We start from the raw sequence: 23,410 nt of genomic DNA on the forward strand, positions 1-23,410 counted from the left end.
AAAAAGGAAAAAAAAAAAAAAAAAAAAAAAAAAAAAAACAGCTGAAAGCAAAGCTGAATGCAATCAGACAAGGATATGGAGAGAGAAAGAAAAGGGAAAAGAGCACCAAGAGAGCAGAATAAATGACCACATTTATAAGGGGAGACGTAGGTGATTAACCTCTTCTGAATGAAATTACTAACATTAGGACTGGACCATTGCCTTGAGACAGGTGCGTGTAGGTGTGTGTATGTTTTTCCGACCATGACTATGTGCATAATGGCCCTGCTTATATTTAGAAAACACTCCAAAGTTTCTTCCTGGAAATTGCAGATGAGAATCTCATTTCGTCTGCCAGGAAGTCCAGCTAAAGAGGTCTGAATGTAAACCTGGACTCAAAGACGAGAAGAGCGGCCTCACTTGTGCAACTATGAGCCTGATTACTAATATTAAACCGAAATCACTTGAACGTACTTTGCAATTTCAGTTTGTGTGGAGTATAAATGTTGAGTAATTCATATTTTAGATATCTGGATTCAATACAGTGACCTCTCATATGGCTCTATACAGCAAACACCTGAGCTTTATTATATACATTACCGGCCCAACAAAACAGCTCATATAATTAAAAAGAAGTTGTAAAAAACTAAAGATGTAGCAAATTTTTCTTTTCAAGGATAAGGCACGTGTTAACGACGGAGGTTAGCGTGGACAGTTTACAAGCTCATCAAGATCTGACAGGCAAAATGGTACAGTGAAGAACATGTCCAACACACAGCTGCTAAGCACAAACAAGGACAAGAAAATACACACACTAACATCGTTAACAGTACCATTAAGGATCTTTGTGCAGTACTAAAACATGAAGCAAATACTTGGGGGATTTAGTCAGTAATGGTGGCTGTAAAGAAAAGAGCTGCTATTATAGCAGAATTTACTACACATTACTAAGGGTTGTGCCATGGGAAGAGAAGGGAGAGGAAACCTACTACTTTTTATTACTGGAAGGGATTATAGAGCTTGGATGCTTGATAGATGTGTATGTGCACACTTGTTGGAGCATGTGTGTGTATGAACATATGTGTGATAGTGTGCTGTCTCACTTCAGCGTCTTGATTCTGTAGACTGTAGGTTTCCTTCAGGGAGTGCATTGCTGCCGCGCTTATTGCCGTTTCTTCTAAAAGAAGCTCCAGAAGCATCACTAACTGGTCCGACGTCAACTGTGGAGACAAAACAGTTTGCGATATTAATAGTGCTGACAAATACAAACTCAGAAAATATATTAAGGCTCCTAGTTAAATATGCACAAAACAGTCAAACCACCTCGCAATAACCGTGCACACACTGCGAGTATTCATTACACCAGCAACTTCAAACTACTAAACTGGCAAAAGTATCAAGACTAGCAAAATTATGTGTATATTGCATACCGAGCTTCCACTTGCAAACACATTTACATTGACTTTATTATCTACAAGTTTCATTTTCTTTTTCGGTGCTGGGGAAGGCTTAATGAAAAAACCACATCAAAATCAGTCAGGTTATTAATGCAGCCTCTCAAATGGCGGAAACAGTAGCTTAATAAAACAGAGCAGAAAGGGTAATTAAATAAATATGGTAAACCAAAGGAGTCTTTTCCAGTTGGGTAATATTACGAAAAAAAAAAAAAAAAAAAAGGCAGAAGAGGACAAATTTACCGAAAACATTAGAATTTGAACAGAATATGGGGGGAAAAAGTGAAACAAAGTCACAAATGATCATTTTATCTTTATAAGCTGAATGAATAAAAGCAGTGAAATCCTAGACTGTGTGTTACAATGCCAGACACTAAAGAGAAGAAAAGTACAAAGACATTTCCTGGAAATTGAAAATGCATTAGCGTTGCTTCCTAATAGTGCATGCACTGATTGTGTTGTCCTGAGGTAAACCTAAAAGAAACAACCTATTTTCTTCTGATGACTAACATCTTTGGGGAGAGAAGAAACTCAGCTGTGAATTTAGACGATTATTTGGAGGATGAATGTGGGCAGCGATATGAGAGAGCGACTTCCTCCTCCGGGGAGAGCCGTGCCCAGCCTTGCCTGCGTCTCTCCTGGATATACCCAGCACTTTCAGCCACGTTTTCTTTCGTGTCCCAGACTGGGACACAATTAATGGCTGAAGGCCCACAGAGGCTAATGTGAAAATAGGTAAGTGTGTGTGACAGAGGGAAGCAGAGCGATAGAGAAAGAGGCAGACAAAACACCTCTATTCCATTCAAGAGGAGCAGGGTACAGGGTTCCTACAGGTTTTTACAAGTTAAATTTAAGACTTTTTAAAACTACTTAGAACAGAATTTAAAGCCTATTTTATGGCCATACTGGCAAAAATTTGTGACTCCTACAATTTAGAAAAATGTATTTTTTTTTTTTACTCCAATGCCTTGATTCTCACTGTTCCAAGTCATTTCTCACCGGGGGCTGTAAAGCTACCAAAATTTGCTTCCTAATTTCAATATTGTAAGGTTGGAACGGATGAAACTGAGTAGAATAATGTTACTTTCTTTGAAATTTGGACATTTCCCAGACACATTTAAACACATTTATGGCAGTATATGGCAACATAACTTAAGACCTACCATATCAAATTTAATACCTTTAAAAGACTTTTTAAGGTATTAAAGCAGATTTGTAAATTCAAGAGTTTAAGACCCCGTGGGAACCCTGAGGGTAAATGACCCCATTTGTGCAAAACACAGTGCATTTATGAAAACTAGCCATTTGTACCGTACATACAAATGGCTAGTGGTCATCAGCTTCCTTAGGACTGCTGGGAAATAACAGCCTGAAACCAGGAAGTATTTGAGCATGTAGCTGCTGGAGCTGCGGGAATAACACCCAGACTGGAGTTGGCAAAAACTCAAATCAAACACAGCTACTACTACCACTGCTGCTACACACACACACACACACGAACACTCCTGATCATCTAACTTCATGGAAAATCTGATATCCAGTCTTTCCCTTCACCGTCTGTCGACTCTGTCCATTCTCTGTCTCTCTTCCCTCCATTTTGTGAAGGCTGAGTGTTTTCTGAAGTGGCGTCTCCATCTCTAAAGGGTCTCTTTGGGGCCCACCCATGATCCTTCTCACTCTCCTGTACTTTGAAAAGTGAGGAGTCTACAGCAATTAAACACTGCTCTCTCTCTCTCTCTCTCACACACACACACAGACCACTGTACACATCCCTGTGCACTGACTGTAAGGTCCTGTTGTGCCTGTATGTATTTATGTTGCTATGGAGGTAATCAATATGTCTGCGCCAGTGTCTCCAAAACAAATTCCTGGTCAATGATGACATGTTGCAAACCAACTTATTATTGTACTGACCCACAGACACACACACAGACACACACCACAGCCACGACTCGTCCACATACTGGAACATGTTTGTTTGCCACATCACATGTAACATCTCCACAGTGTAATCACATCATCTTCATCTTCTTCTATTAGGGCTGTGTATCGCAAGAATCTGTCAAATATGATACGTCTGACGCAGAGATTATGATTCTGTATGCTGATTTAACATTTTTATGTGATCACTGCACTTGTATTCATCACATCATTCACAACCCCAGCACTATTCTCAGTGCAAAATGTTGAAAAAAATAACATTTGCCCCTATCTGTAAGTGGGAAATTACCAAAATGTTGTGATGCTTGAGTGTAAAATTTCTTTCTTAAATACCTACCCCTTATGATAAAGATGTTAGAATCTTTTTTTTTTAATTACACCTTTATTTAACCAGACAGGTCATTAAGAATCTTATTTACAAAGTCGGACTGGAGAAAGGCAGTGCCTCTTGAGGACACAGGAAAGTAAATAATAATAATAATACAGGTATTAAACTTGAAATACAACTTTATCCACCAGTCTTTAGGAATGTGCTAATTCCCATGGAGAGCCTACCCTGTAATAAAGGCAGCACCAAAAGAGCACCTTCTGTTTCTAATAAATTCTGAGGGACATGCCTGTAATACCTGAATACATTTACTTTGCAACTTCCTGTGCAATTTCTTCATAAGTGATTGTTGCTGAATAAATGCCAGCCATAAATAGCATCAAACGTGATTAGGAAAAGCTAATGTAACGCTTATGATTGAAAATGTGTTTCAGAGAGACTTGGCTGAGTGTGTGTTAGTGTGAGAGTATGTGTGGGTGGATGTGTGGGTGGGTGGGAGAGAGAGAGGAAAAGGGAGAAGGGGAGAGAGAGAGAGAGAGCAATTATAGGGGAAAAGGTGAACTCCATGGCTGAGTACTCCTTTATTAATGGGTAGAGCCAGAAGAATGGCACACAAACACATTCAAGCAGCCCATACACACAGGCAAAACACACACACACAGTCCATGTCATGACCAGGTCATGGGTAACTCTAACAACAGCCCTTAATAGTACAGTGGTGAAAGCACTTTACCACTGAAGGGGGAAACGTATCCCTCTGTATCTCAACAATTCATGAGAAAAGAGCTCCTCACACACACACACACACACACATAAAAGCCACATGAAAGAAGCATTTCATTCCCATACTGTCTGTGAGACATTGTATAGAAAACAATGCACACCCTAACATACACACCGGCCTTCTGGATAAACCAATGCCACAGGCCCGTTTAACCAGCTCTATATTGAGCAAAGGCTTGCAAGGACCTCTGGGAAATATGCAGTTGAAATGCCCTCTTCACACACTGACCTCTAAACCTCTACAGAACAATGACACACACACACATGTGCATGGATGCACAAAGATAGCAGCAGTGACTGACAGTTCAATGAGACAAACAGCTCGAGTAAACACAGGATATGATGTCCACCACAAACTATAAATGAGATACAGTATATATAGTTCAATGTGTGTGTCTGGCCGTGTTTTTCATCCTGGGGGCGTAAATGTGTTTACACAGTCACTTACAGGGCCTTGGCTCTCTTATGGGGACAAAATTCATAACCTCTTAAGATAGATCATTAAACTTGAGCTTTAAGAGTTGTTTTAAGGTTAGGGGTGGGTTACAGTTACTTTTTTGGGTCAAGTCTCCAGGAAATTAATGTCAATGTTATATCCCCTAAACATGTGGAGACACAATGTGCGTGTGCGTGTCGTATGGGGCATTCCCATTCCCATGGGAGTGGGAAATTTGAGTGGAATAATGGAGAGAAAGAGTTAATATGAGGAAGCAGCTGCATTTGAGATAGATGGAAAAATAAGGAAATTTGATTTGGACTCCACATACTTAGACCTGTCAACACATACAGGCAGGCAGTGAAGAGACGATATAACCGAGTACACATTATTCATAATAAATAAATAAAGGCTCAAGCTGAGGCATCAGTCTGTGCTTTTGTTTTGCAGCAAAACCTTTGTAACCTCTGCATATTTTGGGCTAGTATGTAAAATACAAACCGCACAATACAGACACAAACGGATTTAACCTGATCTGACCTTGATACCAGTGGATAAAGGAGGGTCTGTTCTGAAGGTCTGAAGGAAGGTCTAGCTGTTAAAGGATTAGTGTTAAGATCTTTCTATTATCTACCCATTACAAAATAGTGTGAATAATTGAGTTTTTGTTAGAGTATAATCACCTGTAACTATACATCATCCCTTTCTTTAGCTTAGAATGAGCCCTTTATATCTACTTGGTGTGGGTTTTCTTCCTCAGAGCCCACCATTTCTACACAAGTCCACAACAGTCAAACCAAACAGTGGCTCTAGAGAGGGTGTTAAGCATCTTTACATTGAAGTGCCATCCACCGTAGGCTCTGTTTGATTAGTTACGATCTGCTAGCCCACTGCTGGATGCCACTAAATCCCACACACTGGTCCTTTAAAACATATGGCTGAAGAGCATTAAAAGCAGAGCTGAAGTCAATAAAAGCATCTGAGCATAAGCTCTACTGTCAGCTCGAGATGTTCTAAAACCAAGTGCATAACAGCAGTAATAGCATCATCTGTAATCGGTCCCTGTCTATAAGCAAATTGTAATGGGTCTAATTTGCTGGTGTATTGTTTGTGTGTGTGTGTCGGTGTGTATGTGGGAGTATGGGACAACGGCACTGAGCTAAGCAACATTAGTCATGCTACTGATGCTGTATAGTATGTCGGTACAGTGCAAATTAAATCGAAGCTCTTTAGCCTTTTCTATGGCGCGCACATGCACAAACATCAACAGAAAGAATAAACCAAGGTTTTATTTTTATTGAGATATTTCTACTCCTTACAATGACTGTGGGTCACGTGTTGGGTTGCAAATTATTTCTCGGAATCTCAATTAACTCTGCTGCACTTCTGATGAAAATAATTAGCCAAAAAAAAAAAAAAAAAACACCTGTAAATCTTAAATCTTTTTTCTGTCCCTCTCTTACAATCCATCACTTGTTCACTATTTCCATGGCAACGGCATTTAGTACCACTCTCTGTGAACTGTACAGTAGAAAATAAGCTTGTGTCCTTTTTCAAGAGCAATTCCTTTATGAATTGATTAAACAAATCCAAATATTTCTATTTTATGCTACATTACAGGTGAGTTGCAATGTGTTGTTGCACCTTTTCACACTTGCTGAATGGCTTCATGGCTTCATGGCCTCTCCTTTATATGCTTTCTCTTTTAAGTAATATTAACTGCAAAATGAGAAACTGCAAATTTCTGGTATTTAAACAGGAAACAGTAGAAAAGAAAAAAAAAAAGAGAAAATAATATAAATGACAGACAGAGAAAGAGGTCAAATAGATGAAAAGACAGCAAAGTGCACATGTTGAAAAGTGACAGATTGGACGAACTGACCATAAAATCTATATAATGACTCTAAAGAACATAAGAAAACCTCTTTGTATGCCCTTGGCACCTTTAAAGGGAATACAGAGGTGTCGCTAATGCTTTCTTTTCCTCCCTTACCTCCCCTTTCTTCCTTCTCTCACTCCTCTCCTCTGTACCACAGGGGATGGTGTGGTGCTTGTTCAGTCACACTGCATTATGGGGGTTGGAAACATTGAATAACTGTGACATTATAAAACCAAACTGTGATTTCTGAGAGACCATTGAATCGTCTGTATTAGCGTGTGTGTGTGTGTGAGGGTGTGTGTGTGTGTGTAATGCCATTCACCCGCTCGGCTGCCTTTTATTTCTGTCTGACCACAGGCTCGTAAAAACACATTCTGGCACCAGCAGCTAAAGGCCTCAGCCCACGCCTCAGGTACTAAGGTTTCACTCTTTCTTTCCCTGAAACCCCTCCTTTTCTCTCTCGCTCCGTCTCTGTCTCCACAACTGTCTGCTTCCCGTCTCCATACCAACTCCTTTTCACTCCTGCTTTCACTGGACCGGGCTGTGTGTCTGGCTCCTCCAATTAAATTCCCCTCCTTGGACCCTTTATCTCTTTCTGTTCGTCTTTATTTCACTCTTGATTTAAGGGTCTAAACATTCATCCGCTCTAACTGCGGCGGCGGCAAGCTTGGGTCTCGAGTGCGAACAGTACGCCGAGCAGCTGTTAAGATTCTCTCAACAGCCATGACAGCATGAAGAGCATCACAAATAGTTCCACTTTTAATTAGACTGTAACTGTTCTTTACAGCTGCATAGAATTCAAATGTGCAACAAAACAGGGCAGATGGTCAAGAATAAGCAAAAGAGAAAAAAAAAAAAAATTATGTAAGGAAGCTAAGGAGTGTCGAACACTGGCAAGCGCTCATTCAGTCATCTCTGATTCCTACACTGTGATATACTGCGCCATCTTCTCGAATGGTAAAAATAACAGGTGCTCCAATTGAAAAGATAAATAGAACAATTATATATACATGCGAGAACTAGATCAACTTTCCCACGTCTTTTTTTTTTTTTTTTTATCATCACATCAAATGGTCACGTTACAACATACTCTAAGTCAGGGGTGTCAAACTCATTTTAGTTCAGGGGTCACATTCAGCCCAATACGATCTCAAGTGGGCCGGACCAGTAACATAATAACAGTGAAAAAAGTCAAATTACATTATGAAAATATTTACATCAACAAAGTTTCCTTACAAATCTGAATTACATGAACAATCTGAAATGTCTTGAGAAAAATAAGTGCAATTTTAACAATATTCTACCTCAGTTTATCATTTACACATGTACATTACAATTTACATTACAATTACAAATACACAAAACATGTAGTAACGAGCAGAATATTGTTAAAATGTGATTTGCTTCTCTAAAGACATTTCAGGTTGTTCATATTTGTTTGGGTTTTTCCCCTTTTTTGTAGAAGGATAGTTTGTACATGTAGACACTTTCATGTAATTTTACTTTTTTTACACTAAAAAAAAGAGAAGATTTGACATTTTCATTATTTATAGGTTATTATGAGACTATTTTACCGGTGTGATCCACTTTAGATTGAATTGGCCTGTATATGGAACCTGAATTAAAACTATGTTGATTCCATTGATTTTCAGTATTTACTGTGTAATTTTTGTATTTCACAAATTTATCCCACGGGCCAGATTGGACCCTTTAGCGGGCTGGATTTGGCCCCCGGGCCGCATGTTTGACACCTGTGCTCTAAGTAATCTATGCTTGCAGAAGAATATGTGGGAGAGGTTTGTAAACAGCAGAAATAAGCGACCCTATAAATATAAAACCTATAAATATGACAAAGTGGCAACAGAAAGATAAAGTCTTATGTTGTGGAGATATGATAGTGCAATCTTGTGGCTAAAAAAAAGCCCCATAAAAACCCCTGCTGACATCATAGGTTGTGTAAACTAATTTTCAGGTAATGGATCGGACTCATACATTGATGTGTCCGCAACAGACGCAGATAGGAAAGATGCTGAAAGGTTATCTGCGAATCACATGTTACCCTTTCAACTTGCGAAATGGAGCTCGCCACCATCTCCTCAAATGATGTTAGACCTGCTGCAGCAGCGGGGGGGGGGGGGGGGGGGGGGGGGGGGGGGGTAATGATCTCACAGATAATGCTGGTCACAGACTGATGACCTCAGAGATGACCTACAGCGGCAACTGTCAATCCGCAATCTAATCATTAACTACATTCATTCTTCAGTTTCCAATTTGAAAACTGCTTTAATCAACTACGATATCTTACACACAGTGGGATAAGGGTGTGCATTTTGCTTGTGTTTGTGTGAGTGGATTGGCCTGTTGCAATCAGTGTTGGGGTACTGAGATGAGCCTAATCAGAAATCAAACATATAGAGAGCTTTTGAGAAAGCCAGACACAGTGGGATGAGAAAAAGAGATAAAAGAGACACACAGGCAGAAAGCTTTTCAAGTTTTGACCTTGCAATCATGACGGCTGTCGGAATCACTTGTCTCATCAATGCGTCTCCTGACACAAACACATGCACTGACAACAGGCAAAGTGTCAGGAATGTTCACATGCAAAAGTTTCAGGATAATGAGCAACAAGTATTCATAGAACATACACTATCCTGCCAATCAACGGGGCCGATATGGAAAATGAGCAAGTCTATCTGTCTGGTTTAAGCTGTGGTAGTCATACGTATGAATGCACAGGACAGCTACAGTATGTCATCTAAATGCATCCTTTATGTGCTGCTCTCAGACGATGCCCGTGTGTTAAGAGCTGATGTGTGTTTGTGAGTGTGCGTTTGATCAGCTGTGGGTTGTTAGCGTGGGTAGCCCCCGGTAGCTGCTCTTTTTCATCCCTATCCTCCTCTTTGGCCTTCGCGTTTACAGGCTCCGGCCAATAAGAAAGCAGCGTGGGGTCACAGCGGGGTTGTGAGTCAGGGGTTGAGCTGAAAAAGCATGCACAGTGGGCCCTGCTTAGGGGAATGACTAGTCACTCTGAAAAGGGAATCATCCAGGCAAACATATCAGCACAAAGGAACACACTTTAGAACAAGTACACGTGTACGCACTTTGAACATACGACAGGCATGTATTCAGATAGCTTTCCTTCAGTACTCCAACACATTGTTCTTTCTTTGTGCAGCCACAGAGGGTGTGTTGTGTTTATTATGTAAAACTCTATGTTCGTGCAATTTGGCATTGTTCATAAAGGCAATTAACATGTTTTCTCTCCTACTCATCAGTGCTCTGACTCACGCTCATTCACACATACACACACCTCCAAAACAGGGGAAGTTTAATTAATCTCTGGCACACTATGCTTTGACACAAACCACAAATCTAACTGTCTCCAGTGGATGCCTCTCTTGCCTCTCTCTCTCTGTTCCTCCTCCTCCCACAATTCATTGTTCCATTCCTGTTGGAGACACAAGCGACTCCTCCAACACAAAGTCTAAACTTACGATGGGCTCATTTTCTATGTTTTCAACTGTTTTTCCTTAATATTGGAATGCTGAGACGCCCTGCAGTGCAGTCCTCGTCACCTCTAGTGTTGCTGTTGTCTTACGGAAGAAGATACAAGTCAGGACTTCTCTCTTATTGTATCAGCGGCAAATTTCTTATCCACCTGCCAGCTTCACCGGAAGACCGGCCAGCCAACCAGTTAGGGGTCTCAACTAAGAATTGGACCCGTGTCAGGTCTCAGCAGCAGCTGATGAATGTTTTGCCCTTGCTCCACCCTAACGCCAATGAAAGAGAGAAGCCTTTGAAACAGAACGGAAACAAAGGGTCTGCTGTTGGTGTGTGTGAGAGAAAAACATGTAGTATTCACACTACAGTGACACATCCAAACAGCTGGAAGTTGACTTAAACAAAGGAAAGCAAGGAAGAGAAAATACAAAAAGAGGAATTTTATTGTAAAAAATTGACAAATACATACGATCCTCTGAATGGTACCATAACATAGACTATTATTAAGGTTTACACGACACATGAAGTATTTTCTAAGTGAATAGTGTTGAAATGACCTGCTGCAGGAGCCAAAGTCATAAGTAAAAAAGGCAGAATTTGTGCAGATTTCTCCTCTCTGTCCAAATCAAAAGACTACATATAAATACACATGCCCTACCACGTAGCAGGATCAATGGGTACAAGAACTCTTTTATTCCTGCTGCTATCAGGCTCTTGAATGAAGAATAGCGTTTGATTTGTGTTTTTGTATTGTATCTGTCATTTGTTTTTGATGTGCATACTGCCGGCTGTACAATAATTTGCCTCAAGAATAATAATAAAGTACCTTGAACATTAACCTGATGCTGTTTCACACAGTTATAGAAAAGTGAATCCACTTTACCAATCATCCATATTGAAACATTGAGTAGAGCAGTAGAATCATATCCAGATGGTGTCTGACTCAATCCGATCGACGATTAGTAATTACAGCTTTCAGTCACATAATTAACCTCTCTACCTTTGACAAAAAATCTGCATGACATTCTGCGTGATTAACTGAATTAATAACTGGACATTTTATTAACTAATTGTTATTATCATTTATTCACCATACTCTGAAACAGTGCTTTTAATTGCTATAAATGTATTTTATGCACATTCTGAAACTTTGCGGAATTGTAAGAAACTAATTCAAATATGTAAAGAAAATTCTGTGCCGTGTTGATTTTCACCTTATTATAACTTAATGTACATAGAGATATAACTCCTTTTTCTAATAAATTCTGCCTCTGCCTCTTCTACTGTGTTCATGTGTAATGTAGCTCATATCATCACACCAAGTTTTTTATTTATTTGCCAAAAAACAGTTTATGGAAATGAGTGGCAACTTTTTAAAAGATGCTTTTAATGATGCTTAATGTTTTATGGAGGCACCTACTTGTATCGTCCATCATGTGCAAAGTGAATATATTTTAGAAGACATTATTTAGGTACTAAGGACTAGAGGGTTTACTCTTTTATTAGTGTTCATGGTCTCAATAGTTTACTAGGAAAATAATCTGCAGTTTCACCAATGACCTTTCAGACTTTATTTCTTAGTTTGTAGATAAAGATGTTTCTTAGTTAACTCATAAAACTGATCAATAATTCAAGTAATAAAATTAGTTATAGTAATAATCAAATCCGCCTTAGTTGCAGTCCTCTACCAACAGATTCTCATGAGGGCCTTTTATCTCCAACGCAACATTTGGATTAGATTCAGTCAAACCACTGTATAGACATGCTGCTGGTTTTGGTCTCAGAAGTATCTCGTGTTTTATTGGAAAGTTGTCATGATGGCCTGTCAACTCATCTGCTTCAGTGGATTATACTCCTGCCTTCCTGCCTGGAATGTAATTCTGTGGGGAAACACTAACGTCTCAATTTGAAATCATCATTTTGGAATTTAGCTGAAGCCTGATACTCATCACAGGCACATACTGACAGAGTAAGCTCAGTTATCTCACAGATACTCAACTGCACTTTCACTCCATACACAAGGTGCGGAAGTACGAAATGTGACTACAGCTGAAAATAGCAGAGCGCCCAGGTTTAATTTCCTCATGTCATTTGTTCTGGACCGATCCTGTGAGGGTGAGAGCAGCCCAGGGGTCCCGGTTAAATATTATCTCTGAGAAAAAACAGATGAAAAAACAACAGTGGCTACCGGCCACACTGCAGTTTCCTTTAAGAGGTCATGGATAAATATTATCAGTGGTGGGTCCTGCTTTTGATTATAATAATTAGAGGGGTTAACAGGACACAGAAACACACTGACATACAGACAAAGCACACATAAAGGGAAGGGTCAGAAAACTTTTGCTAGCTCATAGAAATGAATGCAGGCCATTTTGTCATGCCATTTTGAAGTGGGTTAGCTTTCTAAATGTCAGCACATAGTGCACCCTCAGCACAACACACACACACACACACAAGCTGCTAATGTTTGTCCATTCACGCTGGGTTTTAGCTGAATGACAACAATAATAGGGGTAAAAACACAAACATGCACCGGTGATGACCTCAAATGTGGAGCGATACCATCTACTGCAGTTCAGAGATACACTGAGAAGAAGAAGGAGACTGAAAAAGAAAAAAAACAGTAATGAGAAATGATGGGATGGCTCTGGCAGGCAGAGTTAAACATGAGGAGGGAGTGGCAACAGGAGACAAGATGGGAAGAAGAGACAGCAGTAAGAGGCTAACATAGCCAGAGCCATCAAAGAAAAGGTCATGTTCAGGAAGAGACTCCATGGATTCAGAGGCAGAGTCGCTGTGTGTCTTTCTGCTTGCGTATGAGCTCTTTTAATGTGTCTGAGACCCGTACAGTCACATATCTTTGCTGTTCTTTGTATGTTTGTGTGTGTGTGTGCGGTAGTGTACATATGTGTGTTGTCTCCTGTATGAACTCTGGCTGGCTGGGTTAACACAGTCTGAGCTGAAAGAGGTATGTGGGATGGACTAAGCCCAGATATCTGCTGCACAGACAAACAGACACACGCACACACTGCTGTGGAGTCATGCATAGCCACAAAGAGCCAGACACAGACACACAGCAACAGGAAGAAAAAGGCGGTAGATATTAGAGAATGACAGAAGACACCACAGAAACAGAAGACAGATAGAGACACCAGTGGAAAAACACATGGAAAGAAACTCAAACTTGTTGTTTACATTACATTAAAACCAGTTTCTCCCCCAGGAAGACAATCTTGCTGTCATTTTTTTCTAGGACTAAGCTACATTCAGCCTAGTAACACATGATATCCCAGACAGGGGAGAGGGCCGAGGTCGGAGCAGGAGCTGTCGCCCGCAGTATGGTTTTTGGCAACAACTGAACACTTTTTACATGTGTCTGTCTGACTGTCTTAATACTAGATTACATGGGATTTTGGAAAGATTAAGGCAGTTATTGTATGTTGTCATCTCCTGGCAGCGTTCAAGCGATGCCAATACAACGTCTTTGTGTAATACAATCTGTTTATCATTATCACCACTTATCTTTAAGACATTTTTTAAGAGAATGTGATTCCCCCTAATGGAAGAAAAGAAATCTATATGTGTTAATGGTTTCATTTCTCTTTCCATTATACACTCATGTTAATGGGATACTCATGTTTATGCACTGAGGTAATGTTTTTACCGATTTTGTTAAATTTCATTAGTACTTTATCACTGTTCGTAATTGAGAAAATAATAAGCAGGTCCATCACCATTAGCTGCAGCCCAACTATTTCCCGGTCACATTTTCAGAAAAGTAGTTATATATGAATTTATTTTATATATGAGAAAAAGGCATCATGAGCCAGACTGCCTCTGCAACAACAAATCCGCTAGACTCTAACTTATTGGTTTCATATGCAGGGATTTCTATCATCCTTGGCGTCTATGGGCCTGGTAGCATACAGCTGATTTTACTTTGTGTGCATATGTGTGTGTATTTGGTCTGTGTGTATGTGTGTGTGTGTGTGTGTGTGAGTTTTTGACAAGGCTAATTGCGTCAGGGCTGTCTGAGGGCCCTGTCGGCTCCCCAGTCATTACCAGGAAAGACAGATGTTTTAGCACTCAGCGCGGCGCATTCGTATGCACGCACACACACACACACAGACACACAAGCACAAACATTATGTACTGTACCTATGAAAGCTATGAGGTGACGCCTAAATCAGGTTTTATGTGAAAAGCATTGATTCATTTCCCACTGCTAAAAAGCCTGCTCTGTTTTACAGCCTTGGCCAATATTGAACATGACTCTACACTAAATATCTGGTTAAAGTGTCACTGGATTTTTACACCATGACCTCCTTGGTAGGGCGCGCTTTTATAGCAAGAGCGTTATATGTCAAAATTTACGTTTAAGCCTAACAATGTGCATTTGTGTGCTTGTTTTGTACGTATTGTGGCAGGCATATTCAGTAAGGGTGTGTTCTTGCTTTCTCCCTCTGTCCCTGATGTGTTTTCCATGTGTGCTGGAAAGACAAACACAGCTGCACTTTAATGACACTCAAATGCTTCTGGGATTCGGTGTGCATGTGTATACGTGTACGTGCAGATGTTTGTGTAAGGGTGTGCGTCTTCTTCTCGAGCACTTCACCGAAAAGCCTGTTAGAGCTCCTCCCGCTCTGTATGCCCTCCGCAGAAATCCCTGTTGCAACTCTACGCCTCACCTTGTGTGCGCGCGCATGCATGCGTACATTCCTCAGAGAAAGTCCTGACTCTGAACAGCTAAACCTGCCATGAAAGGGTGATATCTTTACACACCTCTGCTTTAAAAAAGGTACACCCTCTGCTCCAAACAAACACACATATATATACACACACACACAACAAACATGAATGTACACACATAGACTGCAGGGAGTCCCCGGACAAGATGAGACAGGCTGTGAGCTTCAAATGACCCCGAAAACAGAACTGCTGCTGAGTGATAAATGAGACAAATACACGCTGGCACTCTCCCTCTCACTTTCTTTCTTTCCTGCTCTCCCTCATTAACACAACACAAATGGAGCCATCTCCTCTCTCTCCTCTCCACCCATCTCGCCACATAAATCTTTCCATCGTCGACACTTGCTCTGCTGATAAATTTTAATTCTCTCCCATCTCATTCTTTTCACTAGGCTTTTTTTACCAGCCATCAGAAGGAGAAAAGTTTGTGCTCTCTATCTGAAGCCACCAGAGAAAATGATCATAAAGCCTGATTCTATTGGATTTTTATCTCTGATATGTTATAATGGGATTAAAATGGACCTGAGAGCTATAGGAGAAGCATGAAACATCCTTATGTGAACCACAGCACACTCTGTCGTGTATAATGTTACAGCCATAGCTCGGATTTTACTTTCAGTCAGTTTACACAGTAATATCCTGTCATATTACGATGTGTGTTTTATAGCTTTAACTCTGGAGTGTAGTATAGTTGAAGCATGGCCTACTAGAGCAGTAAAGCACCCAGCTGTGTATCTGACCGATTAATTGTCCATTTGTGTATTTGTCCGGTTTTTTGGATTACGACTGTCACCAAACAACGAGGAAACAGCACACAAGTGGACTGAGAAGTTTTATTGGCGTGTGATGCTAGATCAACAGCTTATTGATGCGAAACCAGTGTGAGACGGGGTGAATCAAACAGCGGTTGTTTGCCACACTGATCCCTTGATTCACGCGCAATCTTTTCCTCCATGTCAGCGCTTTTTTTTTTTTTTTATATTGCACAAAATGACAAAGCCACTAAGATACCTTTATTGATCCGTTGTTTTACTCCGGCCCTGTTGTTTCTTTAGATGTCCTGAACTCCACTCTCTCCCTCTTGCACTCTATCTCTCACATTCTATTGAGCGTACGAGTCGAGCCTTTTATTCGATATACTCGAAGGAACGCAGGAATCAATTTTCTTTCAGTAATGTGTGTGTTTTCTCTTGCCCATACTATCTGCTCGTCTATGAATGTCAGTGTCATGCGTATAATGAAGAAGATGTGGTGTGACTCTCGGTTGTTGTCTTTTTCTTTACCACCTGCTGTCTTTTCACAGCAATTTCACAAGGTTTTTTCCTCCAGTGTTTGTATTGGAGAGTAAAGTGTATTCACCTTTTCATCTCTCCATTCCTTTGTTTATTTTCAGCTGCATATTAGCACCTGGTTTACGGTGGCAGCAGACTGAGTGAGGACAGCAACACTTACAGAACTAGTGCAAGCAACAGCAACCTTCTCCAAACTCCAATACCAGTCTGACATTCTAACAAAATATATTACCGCCACTTTTAGTTCATAATTCTATCCTCACATTCACTATGCAAAGGTTATGTGCCATATTGAGTTGAAAAGTAGGCTTTCAAACTGCACCCTTAAGCTAATTTACTATGAGATTTTCTTATGATGTGCGCATTGCTGCACCAATCCAACGTTTTATTTGGCAATCCATTCTCACAAACACCTCAGCCTTAAGATTCACAGCACAAAGCTTTCATACGCTTTCATCATTGGAACAAAACACAACAGCAGCGAGAACTGAGTTAGACGCATGAATGTGAAACACTATTATGTAATCAAATTATAAACTCATTAATATACACTTATGATGATCAGAGTTTGGTAATTATCCATACTGGCATTAAAAATATGAAAATCATTCTTCAGATTTTTCTGTGTCTGCATCTGCAGTTGTTGGAAGTTCTGGTTTTATTTATCCACGTCCACAACGCCAGTTCACTGGTCTAATGAAGGAGACTATACACACACAGAAACACACAAGCACACACTTCTTCCGACCATTTCCCATCCTGATGTGATGAAGTCTGGCCGGAAACAGCCATTTCCCTGAATGTTCCCATCTCTCCTCCGGCACACTCCCTCATCCCTGATTCATTGCCAATAAATCATGGCGAGAGAGAGAGAGAGAGAGAGAGAGAGAGAGAGAGAGAGAGAGAGAAGGGAAGACAGAGCGAGTAACAGAAAGAGTAAGACAAGGAGTAAGGGAGTAAAGTAAAGGATAAACCAGGAGAGCGATGAGAAAAGAAAAACCAGATGTGTAGTGTGTCCTCACAAGTACAGGGGTGGAGTTTGAAAGGATGACGTCTTATCCGAGAAAACAGCAACACATAAAAACGCTAAAAGGATATGCTTTATTTCATGGGCACTGGTCAAACTCTAAACAAACAGCCAGGAAGAGGTAGACTGGGGAGAAAAACAAACAAGTCTGTTGGGTAAATTGCTTGAGTTTTCTCACTACAACCAGGAACTTATCACATCTGTACGCACGCAAGACATTAAAGTCTATACTGACAAAACATGGAGCCAAGTTACATTCACTTTAGCTGTATATCTCTCTTTTCAGCTTCACAAATCAACAATCTCCTACTCCTCTGCTGCATTTACAATAATCAAAGTGCCAACCAGCACACACTGAAACAATTTCCACATTGCCGCCCAGCCCCCCTCCCTCCTCCTTCCGTACTTACAGAAGCATAGGACAGCGAGTAAATGTATGCCACCTGCAAACCCCACCCAGCAGAATTGACTTTGATCAATGCCTACCCTCCCACAGGAGCTCCAATCATCACCACCTCCCCAGTTGAACCATCAACATTGCACCTCAGTAAAGCATGAGGGATTTCAGTCCCCACCAAACAACAGTGTGCTTCTCTGCGGGTTTACATTATGTCCTAAAATAGAAGCTGGCGCCTGTGTCTTAGAGGAAAAACATGTGTTACATTACATGTTAAGGTTTGGGTTTGATGGCAGAAGTGTTAAATGTTAGAGTTAATTGCTAACGCCGACACTACCAAAAGATAACAGATATTTTGAGTGAAAACTGACAATCTGGACTGCTATGAAAAGCCAGCATTTCTTTCAGTGGTCCAAAACTGACAATTTCCACTTGTGACTGCTAAATATTATTGTAGATATCGCAGAGATGCCTCCTGACCTAACAAATCTTTGGTGGATTGAAACCCGTCATTTTCAGCTTATAACACTCAGCAGTTTGAGGACAGTTTGGAGACAAGCTGTTCTTCTAAACCTGTTGTTGTTGACACTTTTCAGCCAGCTAGTGGTACACGTTTGCACAGTAACCTGTTCCATCAACGGGGATGGTGCAGATTGCGATGTAGGTGTAAATGAGGTGACAGAGTGACTCATAGTCCACCTATCCGGCTGCATCTGTGAAGTTATTATGCCACACAGAAAGATGTCCTCGTTCTGAAATACATTAAACTCACCCTGCACAATCTGTTCAGAGATTCAGGCTGTGTAATCATATGCTGCTTTTTTATCCTGCAATTAGTATAACCGGTGTAAAGTCTAGATGCCAAAAGTGAAAACGCAATTAGAGTCATATTACTGGTGATTCAAAGTTATGATCCCTATGTCAACCGAGGTAATTCTGATTCAGTTTCTGGAAATAATTCTGTGTAGACAAAGTTTCAGAGTGGTGCGAGATGTAAAGTAAAAATAGTTTGGTGCAGAATAATTGCAGCAGGAATGATAAGAATGCAGGATTACACCATTTCCTGGATTTGTTTATCCAGAGGAAGAGCTATGTAAACACTTTCTATATACAGAACCTTATCGCATCTGCACCAAAGGCGCTAGGATGTGTCATTCTGCATCTAGTATAATATTTTCTAATGCAGATACATAGACCAAAACTATACTACTTTTGTGGTGTGGATGTGTATTTTGGCAACATTAGCTACTATAAATTACCTGGTGTAAGTATCAGCCTAATTATAGGCATTTAATGTGTCAAATTTATTATATTTCCACCTAAACTTGGATTATTTTCACCTCAGACATGATTACATACATATTTATCGAGCCCATCTGATATAAATGCGAAGAATATAATACATTAAACACAATTTGTTTTTTCTTTATGGCGCAGATAAGTATTTTGTTGTCATAAAGTTGGCCACAGTCTCCCACTATTCACAGCTCTTTAGCCCTACAGGGTTTCCTGTCCTGATCAGCAGGGGCAGAGGGACCCTCTCATTACAGAGACCGCAGATGAAAATGAGAGCAAAATGAGGCCCATTACCACACGGGCGTGACTAATATCCTTCTACAGACCTCTCCACACAGGCTGGACACGAGCACGACTGTCGCACGCGCAAGTTACACATGTATGATGTGCACACTTAGCTCCACACAAATCAATAAGATTTCGGCAGATGCACAAACGCACACACAGACATACGCACAAGCAGAAAGGAGGAAGTTGATAATAAACTTTGGTTCTATTAAATTGACCCAATCACAGGCTGCTCTGTGGGGGTTGTCTGGCTCTTTCCACTGTGGCAATCTATACGTGTGTGTGTGTGTGTGTGTTTGCGAGTGTGTGTATTTCCTAATCATCCATGATATCATTAGTGCTAAATGCTACCCCAGCTCAGCCTAATTCCCGCTCACTAAGACTTCCCGCTTTAACTATTCCTTCCTCCGCCATCTCTCTTTTTTCCTTCTAACTGAACCGCGCGACCAGTCCTGCAGTATTTCATCTCTCCTTCCTCTTCAAACAACTACTCTGCTCTTCATTTCCTCAAATATTTGTGATGGATTCATTTACTTTACTGGGAATGTCTAGTCATTAAACACTAACCAGTCTCCAGTTGAGCTGCTCCTGCTCATTCTACAAACCTCTAGTCCTTCCAGTCCTTACTACCGTCATCTACTTGTTCTCTTTGCTGGAGAATCTTCTGCCTTCTCTGCTTTGTATATACCAAACCAAATCACAATCACATGCTATAAATACACACATTTTCATTCAAAGCTGATTTGCTCAAACCTGAGGCAAGCATCAGGTGTTATTTTTCATATTCCTCCATCACTGCGACGTGCTTTTGATGTATTGTTATCTCTGATTCATCTTTTCATCCACTGACTAAACTTTTTCTTCCCCCTTCTACCTCCCTGTCTCCTGTGTTTTTAACCAGCCTCCCCCGTTTTTCTCTCCTCCTTTGCCGATTGGGTCTGCCGAGTGATTTATGGGCTTGCAACAGGCTGGTAGAACGGAGGTAAAAGGCGGATGGAGAGAGGAGGGGTGAGGAGAAATTGGGCTGTTGGTGTTTGAAGTACATGAAGGAGTAATATAAAATACACCTGGTCCATCTATGGGGTACTCTCTGTACACAGAAACAAAGAGATGGGAGGGGAGGAGAGAAGAGAGGGATGGGCCGCAGGGGAGAGAGGGGTGGATGGAAAAGGGAGGGGGAGGGGTCACTTCGTGTTTCCTTTCAGGATGGCTTTTATGGTGTAACTTCAAACGCTGACCTCCCACACCCCCGCCCCTACATCTCCCTCTCCCTCGCTCCATCCGTCCGTCCATTCGTCCCTCCCTCCTCTTTCTCACTATTGTGTATGGCCAAGTGGACAGTAATTGGCTATTCTTTCATGAGCCTGATTTCAGCACTCTCTGCCCCCCACAGGAAGAGGCCCTTTTGCTGCCCCTTAGATGTAAGTGTATTTGTGTGTATGTGTGTGTAGGTTGTAAATATGCCAGACGGTAGTATCAGGTGGTTGAAGGGTGCTGCACTGGCTGTGGACTCTACAGGCATTTCATTCATGTTCCACTGTGTGCTCCAACTTACAATACGAGACCTGGGATAATCTAATACGGAAAAATCATGTTCCGACATTTGATTTTATGCTGAATGCTCTCTGGATTTCAAGTACAACTTAAACATTACCTTTGTTTATAAAAAAAAAGCTCACATTACACGTGTTGAAAGCTGTGGTCCAGAGTGCCGGAGGAAAATTTAAGGCCATAAAAATTCCCGTGTCACATATAGTATCTTGGGCTTTGAATGGAGGTTTTACTTTTCCGTTTAAAAACTTTATTCCAGGATGCCGAGGGGCACTTAACCGAACCATTCATAAAATGTACTGCGCAAAAAGTCTGTGAAAACGTTTCTTATGGTCTGTAATATCTGAGCACATTGGAAGTGATATATAAAAGCTGCTCCACTCACGCTAATGACTTGTGGCCCTCTGTGGCTTATAGATCAGTGTGTGTTCATTAATGATGCAAGCGTGTGTGCACATGTGTGTGTCAATTAGTGGGTGGAGGGGATTAGCCATCCCTAGAGAGCTCTAATTAACACAACACACACATGCGTAACCATGTTTTCGGAATATTTTTATAGCTGTTTTCACCATTTTATTTGGTAGTTAACTGATAGGAAGTACGAGGAGAGAAACGGAAGCAACAGAGGTTCAAGGCCACATTCAAACCCAAAACATTGTGGCTAAATGGTGATCACCCCCACCCCCCTTCAAGACAAACACAAACATCAACCCCACACATTGACCATGACCACACACACATACACAGAGGAGGGTATGTGATGTATACAAGCTCTTAAAAGGTTAAATATCTGAGTGTAGGAGACAACATAAACACAGACTTAAACAACTACAGGGTATTCTGTCCTTTCAGACATAACACATAAACAGAATTGGGGATAATTGTGTTGTCAGACAAAGACCAGACAGCTCAAATCAAGGCGAGGGTTTTTAAGAAAGCTCCTAAGACTCAGAGAGACAGGAGGGGAGAGAAAAGGACACTTCTTCGAGGAGCAGAAGGAAAGTAGATAAAGGTCTTAATACGGTAAAGTGCCTCCTACCTCTTTGTAGTTCACCTTGGGCTCCATTCTCTTCCGCTTTCTGCCCTTCCCCTGATGACTCTGACTGAGGAGAATCCATTTTACAACCTGCAGGAGGGAGGATGGGGGGATGAAGTGGTGAAGGCGGGAAAAAAAAAAGGAGAGGGCAGAGGTAGGGAGAAAAAACAACAAAGTAGCAGGTTTTTAGTAAGGGGGATAAAAAGGCGTGAAGGACGAACATGAAAGGCAGCGAGGCAAAAATGAACACAGCAGAGAGGTTAATCACATTGTAGGGATGAGGAAAAGAGGAGACGGAGAGAGTGAGTGCTCACATTCAACAGCACAAAGTAAATGTAAACAGACATAAAGCGCACTTTCCGTTTTTCAAGTTCAAACAAACACGCTAAATACGCACTTTAGGAAGGCCACTTGCCTTAACAGGGAGTATATTTCTTTAACAATCTCATACACACTGTGCACAAAAAAACAAGCTGTTTTTCATCCTCAATTTTACTTTCACAAATTAATTCAAACCTTTCAACACTTGCTCGTGCCCCATATATAACCAACACAAATTGCAGGCTGAGAAAAAAAAAAAAAAAAGAGTAAGAGCAAGAGTGAAAGTATGTTGGTGTGACGGAGCCTGGAGCACAGCAACTCCCTACACCATAGATCTCCATTAAAGCACCAATCACTATCAAGGCCAAACTTTATCTGGCATTGACTCGTCTTCCTCTACTTCAATTAACATCTCACAACACATTGAGTTTTGTTACACAGTTTTAGATGTACAGAAGTCCATGAAGTAGACAAGGATGTAATAATTCAGTCACTGAGCACATGAAGGTATTTTTAATATATTTGACAAATTTACTGTTGCGGTTTGAGGTGGATGTAGTTAAACTGTCAAATAAATGGAAGAATGGGAAGATATAGGCAAAGCAATTAAGAACAGCATGAGAGCTTTATGGGAAATCGGATAGGCAGCACAGAATGACACGCAACAGATGTACAGCACTGTGTGCCGCACTTCGCTCCGAGCCAGTCAGAGGGAGAGAATGAAACCCAGAACAGATGAGCGAAAGAGAGGTAGAAGGAGAGGTAGAGATAAAAAAAAAAAGATGGCATCAAACATTGTGAAACAGAGCGTGTAAAACAGGCAGAGAAGAAGAAAATGGAGAGTGTTATAGCAAAAAAAAAAGAAAAAAAAGAGTGAAGGAAAGGGGAGTGATGGGATTCAGATGACAATCACATCAAGCTGTCTAAGGTGCAATATTTCCAATCTGAGAGCTGCCCCTGAGTCTGTCTGCCACTCCCAGAAGACGAGGAGAGCAGACTGACGGACTACGAGAAAGAAAACAGAAGGAGACGGAGTACTTACCTCTGCTTTGACTTCTTCCAGCAGCCTTGCCTGTGACCACACGGCGCTCCTTTCATACAGCCACTGAACGAACAGACGAGAAGAGAAAGCAGTGAGCCAGGGGCAAGTGA

The 23,410-nt window shown here is 41.0% G+C and overlaps 1 protein-coding gene across 2 annotated transcripts in view; it reads right to left on the reverse strand.

Moving 5' to 3' along the window:
* aopep (aminopeptidase O (putative)) overlaps positions 1–23,410 on the reverse strand; it is a 76,851-nt gene that overhangs the window by 12,777 nt on the left and 40,664 nt on the right. The window contains exons 13-15 of one of the 2 annotated variants that reach the window (XM_030144038.1): positions 23,301–23,363; positions 21,941–22,027; positions 1,083–1,199 (exon numbers count right to left, since the gene is read on the reverse strand). In XM_030144038.1, the coding sequence (XP_029999898.1) occupies positions 1,083–1,199; positions 21,941–22,027; positions 23,301–23,363 (267 nt within the window). The other variant, XM_030144039.1, reaches the window with a different exon arrangement.

This window comes from Sphaeramia orbicularis, chromosome 9 (genome assembly GCF_902148855.1).
Source record: "Sphaeramia orbicularis chromosome 9, fSphaOr1.1, whole genome shotgun sequence".
NCBI lineage: Eukaryota > Metazoa > Chordata > Actinopteri > Kurtiformes > Apogonidae > Sphaeramia > Sphaeramia orbicularis.